The sequence below is a fragment of the Candida dubliniensis genome, chromosome 7, assembly GCF_000026945.1.
Source record: "Candida dubliniensis CD36 chromosome 7, complete sequence".
NCBI classification, from domain to species: domain Eukaryota; kingdom Fungi; phylum Ascomycota; class Pichiomycetes; order Serinales; family Debaryomycetaceae; genus Candida; species Candida dubliniensis.
The window spans coordinates 963814-973994 of NC_012866.1; the positions used below are offsets into that span (position 1 = coordinate 963814).

The following is a 10181-nucleotide window of genomic DNA, read 5'->3' on the forward strand; positions in this document are numbered from 1 at the left end:
TGGCTTTATTTCCCATTTTTCATTTTGTTGATAAAATTAATAAAATACTTTTTGAAATCTTTCAAATCCAAATTATGCAAGTTCAAGCAAAAGTCATTACATAAATCTTGAGATAATCCCATATTCAACAAATAATTACTCAAGACAACTATAAATTCATCATGTTTTTTCAATTCAAAACTCTTCAACAATACGGCAATTTCTTGTGCAATTAATCGATATTGTGCATCGTTCAAATTAAATTCTTGTTTTTGAAATGGCAATTCAAACGAAAGATTGATTACTTTGTTGATCAAGAATTCATCTATACCTTCAATTGGTGGTAAATTTTCGCTGTATTTGTCCTCTTTATCGTCCAATTTACCTCCACTTCCACCAAAAACATTAACAAAATTGGTCAATTGGACAATGGCTAATTTTGACGTGGCCGTATCGCCCAAATCGTAAGAATATTCAAACACTTTACCAATGATTTCTGGCAATTCTTGTTTATTTGACTCAGTGATCAACAAACTTGAAAGATGATTCATAACGATTGAACTGATAAAGTTTAAAATTGCTCGTTTAAGGGAATTCTTATCTCTAATGATATCTGGTCGCAAATTCTCGTCTTCAATTACTGGGCTTTGCAAAACCAGAAATATTTTTTGAAATAATGGTGTTATAAAGTTATTTAACAACTGGTATATGTTGTCGTCTGTTTTAAAGTTATGAGCTATTTGTCCAAGAAAACTTAAGAAATCACTATATTCACTAATTTTCAAATTTGATGATGACCAAATAACAGTTATCAATTTCGACAAGTGTTGGCTAATTATTAAATTGTTCTTGCCATTATTATCATTGTCGCTTTTGAAAATTGGAATAAATCTGGCAAAGGCAAATCTAGTAGCGTCCCTAATCATTTCGTGGCTCGAAAAGTTTTCCAATGTGATTAAAACAACTTGAGCGGCATTGTCTATTTTGGCAACGACATCAGGCAAAAACTTTAACCCCGACTCATAATCATATCCTCGTACTAAGGTACCAATTGCTTGTAAAGAGTGGTGTGCCTGTAAAATAACAATTGGTTCTCGTTGCGATTCAGGGATAGAAATACACTTTTCTAGGTCGCTGAAAATTGGCTGGAAAATCAAATCAATCAACTTCAGTTTTAATTGAGACAATTCATTAGGGATCAAAGATATCAACAACCCCATTGTTTCAAATAGATATTGTTGATTGTTGAAATTACCATTCTCAACAATATCATCGTCTTCATCTTTTGTTGGCAACTCTGCCTTAATCACCAATAATGGTTGCATCTTCACCACTATCGATTCAATCAATGTTTCATTATCCAATTTAGGCTTGGTTAATTTGATGAACCGGAAAAACAAATACCAGCTTCGAATACGAACTTTTTCATTGTCATTAAACAATCCCAATGGACTTGTGAAAATTTGTAGAATCTTGATAATCAATTGAAAATTTGATTCTCGACTAACCAAGAAATTATAATGCTTGACAATTAATTCAAAAAAGTTTGATTGAATCATAGGATGGTTTATTTTCAAGATTAAATCGGAATTAATCAATTTGATTAAGAATTCCTGGAAAATCAAGTATGGTTTGCTTTGGTTAATTTCATTTCTCGATATTTGGAAAACGTTGTTTCTAATGCTATCGGAGAACCCATTCAATTGATACAATCCCAATTCTATTTTTCTCCAGTTGACGTTATTAATGTTGTCAATATTGGTTTCAAAAATAGACTCATTAATTATTATTGGAATTGATTCAAGGTACAACTGTGGTTCTAAGAGGGCAATAGTATCCTGAAAGCTTTTTAACTTTGCTCTGAAATCCAAAAATTGAGCTTGGGAATCCTCATCCAGAACCCCATCATCATCGTCATCAAATCTCATTTTCAATATCAATTTATTTAAGAGAGTAGACATCAAATCCACGGTATATAATTGCCGGGTTTTTTTACTCAAGGTTAAAAACTGTTGTAAAAACGGGAACACATTTTGAGAAACGTCATCATAATTATGGTTTAAACATCCCAAAATTGCTGGCCATAACTTGAACAATTGAGCATTGACTTGTTCCAATAAACCCGATTGATTTTCTAAAACTATTAACAATTCTTGTCCAATTTGATTTAATAATTTGGCAACAAATTCCATAAATTCAACATCTTCATCGTCGTTGTCCTCACTGCTCTTGTCACCAGTATTGTTTTTATCAATTAAATTCAATGTACTGATAAAATCTGTCAAGTTCAACAATGAAAGCAATTCTAGTTTATTTTCTGGAGCCATTTTTTTAGAAATTATATCTATCAAAGTTTCACAAGTTGTATTTCTCAATTGCAGATTCTGTAAAAAGCTGAAAACAGTGTTGATAAATTCGGGGGAAATAAATAATGAAATCTCCATCCAACTGACATACTGCCCAACAATCTTAAGGGTATTGTTCAAAATTTCCTCTGAGTGTGCAAACGATGGATTGGCTAAAATTTGGATCCAACTGGTCACCATTTGTTGCATATCTTGAGTACGAATGGCATCCTTCAAAAGATTATTTCTATCATGTATTTCTTGGGACCTTGTGATATACTTGTCACCAATTTCCGAGTGAATCCCAATTAAAATCCTTGTATAATAATCAATAGCCAAGAGGTTGTTGGAATTAGTGGTAGCTGGCTCAGACACATTGATCAAGTCAAGCAAGTCCTTAATGAAATTAGGATAAATATTGATATACACTTGACAAAACTGTTTTGCGAGGATTTGGGCAAATTTATTTCTCAAATGAGCAGGATCCTGTAAATTATTATTGATATAGCATGATAAACATTTGAAAAGTTCCTGATTCAATGCAAAGACTTGTTCCTGATTCAATTTATCGATATTCTCATCAATCACTTGGTAAACGAAAAACTTTAACCCATCGTTGATGCTTTCATTGCTTGATTTGATCAAAATATCTACACATGCTTTATACCCTTCCTCTGTTGATTTAATGTGATTAATAAATTCAAATGCCTGGTTTTTCAATGTTGGATCAGCTGTCCCACTTAGCGCTATTTCAACTGCTTGATGTATTTGTTGTTCCATATATATATGTGAATCAATTAATGAAAATCTATGCTGGGATGTCTATAAAATAAGGAAAGAAAAAAAAAAAAAAAAAAAAGAAAGACACTTTAATCAAATGACAACAACAGACGGTTTGGAGAGTAATATCTATTTCTCTCTCTGAGCTTGCACACCAAAATCCAACAGTATCTATAAATGAAAATATTGACACACTTTATTTGTGATTGGTAAGGAGTAATGTTCTTCTAAAACGATGAAGCTATAGGTGTTCTTATTGTTACCGTAAAAGAAAAGTGTTTTGTAATGCTGCTCAAAAAAAAAAAAAAAAAAAAATTTTTGATTTCACACAGTATTTGGTAGAGCTGAAAAAATTTTACTTGTCTATTTATACACGACTCACTTTAAAAGTGCAACCTAATCTAATACAGCATACTTTTGCAAATGTGGTGGAATGGCTTCGTATAATCCCTTTTCAGTTAACCATTTTTTGGAAAAGATTCTGTCGGCATACTTATGGGCCAGATCAGCTAATACGGTAACAACATTGCTTCCTTCAGGCAACAGCTTGGCTACTTCAACTGCTGCAGCTACGTTTAATGCACCAGTGCCACCAAGATACAACCCTTCTTCATCTAATAAACGATAAACCATAGCAATTGAATCCTCGTCAGGAATCTTGACTGCATCGTCAATCAAATCTATATCTGATTGCAAGTTGTCGGTAACTCTACCTTGACCAATTCCTTCTGTAAATGATGATCCACTCCTAATCATTTCTTTGCCCCCAGATTTAATGTGCGAGTATAACACCGAGCCTGGTGGATCGGCCAATACTGCTTTCACTTTGCCATTGGATATGTCCTTCAAGTATCTGGTTATACCAGCGAATGTGCCACCAGTGCCAGTTGAACAAGTGAAAGCATCAACTTTACCATCCAATTGTGCCCATATTTCTGGGCCCGTAGTTTCTATATGAGCTTGTCGATTGGCCACATTATCAAACTGGTTAGTCCATACAGCATTATCCAATCTTTCTGCGTGTCTTTTGGCTTGGTGGTTGTAATTTTCTGGATCGGTGAAGGCTACAGCTGGTACTGGGTACACTTCAGCACCTAACAATCTCAATGTCTCAATTTTATTTTGTGATTGTGTGTTGGGCATATAGATGACACATTTGTATCCACGAGCTCGACATACATGAGCCAATCCAATACCTGTATTCCCTGCCGTCCCCTCAACAATGGTCCCTCCAGGCTTGATTAATCCTTTCTGCTCAGCATCCTTAATCATATACAAGGCTGCACGGTCCTTGATGGATCCGCCTGGATTCATGAACTCCGCCTTTCCATAGATATTTCGGTCTATGCATTCAGAAATTCTTGGTAATTTCAACAAAGGGGTGTTTCCAATCGCTCCAGGGAACCCAGTTTCACTGACAAGTGGGATAAATGGGAGTTTAAGTGGGGTATTGGTAGTAATGGAAATTGACCGTTTGGCTATTCTGCCCAACATGATAAAGTGTAGTTTGGAAAGTGATAAGTCTGGGGTTCGACGTTCGTTTTTTTTTGGAGTATTTTTCTACGTTGATAATAAAATTAAGATACTATTTCACGTGACTTCTCCACCCAAATGACAATATAATTTCAGATCTTCCTACAGACCCTTAACTAACAAGCTCAAAGTGCTAGAGAAAAAGACTGATGTGCACAACTGTTTGTTGAAATGGTGGAATTGCTGAAAAAAATCAAAGGGGGGGGAATTGCCATTTGACCTATTATTTTGTACAATGATGTAGCTTTAAACTCCCCAACAGCATGAAAGAAGGGATAGAACTTGAAATGAACTAACTGCGTGCAATTAGACAGCAAAATCCCAGTGTATGGAAAAATGCTTTGCTTTGTTCTGTTTGTGTGTTTGAATTTCACCTTTCTCCGGTAAAACATGCCGCAATTATCAAAGCATGAACTATTTACACAGAAATTAGTCCTACATCTGATTATTGTTCATAAAGATTTACAAGGGTTGTCTAGTGAAATCGATATATCCACAAAACACAACCAAAAGGGACAGAAAAAAAAAAGGGAATCAAGGGAATGTTTTGGCGATCCCTTAAAAATCCCTTTTAGAATGGTGTTGGGAAATGCAGATCAAACAATACAAGAAAAATAAATGTAGAGGCTTGCATAGCTGTACTTGTCTTATGCATATATAATAATTGCATGCAAAATCTTGAGAGACGGACGAGGTGTAAAATAATATCCTGCTAAGAAAGATTTTACATGCAAGTTTGGCCCAAACACTAGAAAATGTTGAGATTTCTCGGAACAGGCAAGAATAAACAGATACAGAGATTTATGTAAATCTAATTAGCTATTGCTATGAACGGGTGTTGGAGGGGAAGCAGGAAAGAAAGGGATTATGCAAGATAATAAGAATAAAGCTATTGTGAATCTAAACAATGAGTTTCATCGAAGATTGATATAGGAGTTTTGTATTTTTTACAAGTATAAGTTCTGTTAAAACTCACAAAACTCTAGCTTTTGTAAATTGACTATACCTCTAGATTCATCTTGAAAAATTGCTAGTCTACCTAGTGGCTTTGATGGCTAACACAGAAAAATCCCTGCTCTAGATTCCAAACACCTAACGTGATACCATAAATGCGCGGCAATAATGCCGCTAAAATGGCCAAGATGGCAGTGATGCATACCATAGCACGGTGACCCAAAAAAATATTAGCAAGTTTGGCATGCTTAGCACCAGCTATATGGTTGTTGGTAAAAATGTTATCATTAGATCTACATTTGACACATATGTATCTGCAGTTTTATATGGTTGTTTCTTGGTATTACTGCTACACAAGAATATTTTTCAAAAAGTGGCATGAGATATTAAACAGCTAATATTTTAATATAATTGTTTTTTTTTTGTATTCGGATTTGAAATATACGTTGAAAAATAATATTTCAAAATATTATAAGATTTATGATCAGAACGAGTACGATAAAAATAGGCGAATTTTTTTTTTTTTTTTGGCGATGACTATTCTCTTTTTTTTTTTTTTTTTTTTTTTTGCAATGCTTTGTTGGATAAGTTTGTAGGCGTCTATTCTATATTCCATGGCTTGTTTATACGTATTAGCAGTGTACAAGTATTTAGGTAATCAATGCTAATTGAAAGTAAGGTGTAGCAGGGCTTAATAGTCAATGTTCTGTCCTTGTCAAACTTGTGTGACTGTTTTTGTGACGAAATGCTTGCCAGTGCCGATCGCGACGGAAATCATGAAAACACAAAGATTTCTGATATCGTTCAACGCTTATGTAATCGTTTACCTTGGCATATTGCTCTTTTCCTTTCTTTCCGGTCAAAGAACTAATGATTATATTGCATGATCAACATGTCATATTAATCTCGATCGTTATGTAAAATAATATTAAATAACGCTCTTGGAGAAAGTATGATATTTTTTTCACCGTTGCTTGACGGAAAACCCCACTTTCCTTTTATGGCTATCTTCGTTATACCAGGAATATGTATGAACTACAAACAGCACCGGGTTATTCTCTGATAGAGCGTATTATAGTCACCTCATGTGAGTCGAAACTTACACTCTTGGTGTACTAAATTCCATCTCAAGATGAAATTGTAAACCAGACACTACCACAAGTATCAAAATGAGGGGTAAAGTAGAACGTCTTGTTTCATTTTGCCAGGGTGCTTGAGTGCGACCATTTTCTGACTATTGACGTTTTATTCTTCGTCAGTCGTTGTTGTCGTCATGAGAGTTTGGAAACAAATATACATATCATTTGAGATACGCTTGTTTGGGATCTGAATCTACAACGGTTATGTATGACTATGCCTTACAATACATGTCATCTTGGAATAAGAATATCTTTTTCTCGTCAACGTATTGGATGTATTTTCCATTATTAGACTAACTTGTAGGTAACCAAATTTCATTTCATCTTTCCAAAAGCAAGTGCTCTTATTGATGAAAATTTCAAACAAAACGAAAAGTAGATCTCATGTGAAAATTTGCTTTCTGAACATACACAACTGAGTGATATAATTAGGCAATAAAGTCATAATTTGTGGCATTATGTTTAGGAGACATTTCTTTGAACTACAAACGAAGAAGGTGATATGAATCAGGTGATTTGATATAGAACAGAATATGGTATGAGCCAAAAAAAAAAATCTGCACATGTTTCGATGGCTTTTAGGTTCCACAATTTCTCAAAATACGTTTACAGTTGTAATGACGGTCGAGAACTTACTATTCCATCTGTCACGCATTTAAAATTTTGCTTTCTCCGATGGGCAACGGGCACAGAAGATTGGCAGTCGTGTTTTTGGTCCATAGAGATATGAGGTGATAACTTGCGTTGGTGACGAGAATAGATTCGGAAGCGCAAATAACTACATTTGCGGTATTTTATTTTTGTGGGTTTTTCGGAACCACACCAGTGAAGAAGAACAAAAAGAGTGTTCCGAGTGTGTTCTTTGCCTCTTTTAATCTCAACGTCTGATAATTGGAATCTCTCCTAAACACAGCAGAGAAGAATCATGCATGATTTTGTTCTATTTCCATAAATTGAATGGTTATGGAACTATTTCTTTCTTCAGTTATCTCAACCATACCGAGAAAAAAAAAAAAAAAAAGGAATAAACTATCGCGGAAATTCGGATGAGTGACTTTCTATATCTTGATGGCTTTGAAAGTAAAAGACGTTTTATTTCTGGAGACATGAAAATTTATCAAAGTGGCTAAACCTAAATTGTACCAAGAGAATTTAATAACATCAACTTATAGCTTATTCTGTTGAATTTCAATTTAACTATTGTGAGATGAAATTTTCAAAATCAAAAACAACTCAACAGAAATGAACCTATAGCTGTACCAGCAACTAAAAAAAAAAATATGATGCACACAGCTTAATACAAAAAAAAAAAAAAAAAAAAACGGGAAGAAATGATTTAGTGAGAAACTAAAAGAGGCACAGGGTTTGTAAACCCTGGCTGACATCTTTCTTCCACCAATGGTCTGTGATGCATATATGGCTATTTTGTTACACAAAAAATGTCAACATCCCATTTTCATAGCTACTTGCTCTGAACTAAACGACTCCTATAAAGACTGGAATACCAGTTAGCATCTCTACGTACTTAACACAAACCAAAGACATTAAATTAACAACAACCTAAAATTATGTTTCATTGACCCTCTTTAATCTGAATGAAGAGAAAAAAAAAAAAAGAAATTTAAAATGATATCCAAAGGGGGAAATTTGAAAACATATAATATTTTTTTAAGATGTATTATGCTATCCGGATTATGTGAGAGAAGTAGAAGAAAAATAATTCAAGCTTACCTAAGTCTCTTACAGGGTTGGTTGAGAGCTCAGTTACATGTAAATTGTAAAGACAACAAACAAAGTCTTGCCTCCTTCAGAACAATAGAAGAAGGAATGTACTGTAGAAATTTGTTCATTGTTGTACCCTTCGATTTAGAAAAGATTATTCGTAAATCCGCCAAACAAACCGAGCAAAACTAAGGTAAACGAGTAATGTTTAATCTCTCTCACTCCCGGGCCCTATTGTGTGTTTTTTAACCTAAAGTTTTTCCAGACTAAGCCCTTTCTTAAACTTTTGGTGTTGAGTATTAGGTTAAATTTATTACCGGAGCAAAAGCTTGTTTCGTGAAGGTGGTTCTAAATGAAATACAAAACACCAAAAGTTTATGTATAACTTGAAATGGAATAATTGAAAGTATTGTCAATGCTGCCAAATAAAGGAAACTGTGCCCGCCTTATTCGATAGTATCATAACCCCTTACAAGTACTTATCACAAAGCCAAGTCTAACAAAAAGTTTAAGAAATGGGGTTCTTCTAGTTTTCTATAGCAATGCTTGCTAAGGGGGTTTGATTAATCACTTCAAGAGACATCACAAACCTTTAACACAACTGGACCTAATTGTTATCCAATGTGAGGTGGGCAAGCACTGACTTTGACAAGTCTATCCGTTTAAACTACAATCTCCAATTAAAGGTTCATCTTATTCTTCTTCAACAATAAAGAATAGCTTCGTTTAACTGAATTAACCTTTTTATAATTTACTTGCAGAATCTTATTTTCAATGCTTTTGTAGACGTGTACTAGAATTGAGTTTAGTTAACCACAAAAACAAAGGAGTTTTCAATCTGGACTATTTCAAGAGGTGGCGGTCACATACTTGTTGTAGTTCCTAAGCTCTATTGAACGTGCTTGCTTGCCCTTTGATTTTGCCAAGTTTAACAATTTAAAGTTGATGTCACCAGTATTTTTTGCTTTCAATACTTCAAAAATGGTTATGATTCTCTCAATTATAATGTGTGATTATTGTGGATCGTTATGAGTTTAGTTTAAACGCGGATATTTCTTCCACTACAGGCATCATAACCAATGTCTCTCAAAGCTTTCAATACTTGGCCCAAAAAGGGTAAAAAAAATATTGAACAACATGAAACTCCTTGTTTTGAGGACATACAGTACAATCCTAAGCTATAAGAATGGATATATATTGCAATGTTAAATATAGGGCTATGGGGACAAGAAATGTGAGCTTCGGGTATTAAAAAAAAAAAACCCAGTGATGGTGTCCATATTGATCACAAGGATGTAACATTTCATCTAAACTGGAAAGAACATAAACAACTATATAATCCAAAGGATGCTAACTTTAATCAAAAACAGCTGATGGATCCTCCACTTTGGTTTTTCCGGAAAAGCTTATTTTTTTACTAGTGGTATTGGTTAGTTGCTGAACGTGGTACTTCGGGAAATCATTCTCGAGTGGGGGACAGCTTTTGAGTTTCAACTTGACTTTTTGTAAATGCATAATTACCTTTGTTTATTTTGGAAATCCTCCAATAGTTTAGTAGCCCACCAACAAAAAGAAATTTAAACCTAAATTATTGCTTCTCAAATCTTTGCCTTTTCTTTCCACGTCAATTTAATTTCTAAGGAATATTGTAGGTGGTTATGAGATTTGTTTACAAACTATAACCAATGTATAATATTTCCAACACTATTAATTTCAGAACAATTTTACT

At 34.1% G+C, this 10181-nt stretch overlaps 2 protein-coding genes across 2 annotated transcripts; both read right to left on the reverse strand. All coding sequences in view use genetic code 12, as the record gives it.

Moving 5' to 3' along the window:
- Window positions 1-5: 5 nt before the first annotated feature.
- Window positions 6-3104, reverse strand: CD36_73870 (karyopherin, putative; the record flags this gene model as incomplete). The annotated part of the gene is made up of 1 exon (XM_002421549.1): window positions 6-3104. One exon carries the CDS (start codon window positions 3102-3104, stop codon window positions 6-8), a length of 3099 nt encoding a protein of 1032 aa, XP_002421594.1.
- A 396-nt stretch (window positions 3105-3500) lies between these two features.
- On the reverse strand, window positions 3501-4598 carry CD36_73880 (cystathionine beta-synthase, putative; the record flags this gene model as incomplete). Its single annotated transcript, XM_002421550.1, has 1 exon — window positions 3501-4598. One exon carries the CDS (start codon window positions 4596-4598, stop codon window positions 3501-3503), a length of 1098 nt encoding a protein of 365 aa, XP_002421595.1.
- Between the last annotated feature and the right edge of the window lie 5583 nt (window positions 4599-10181).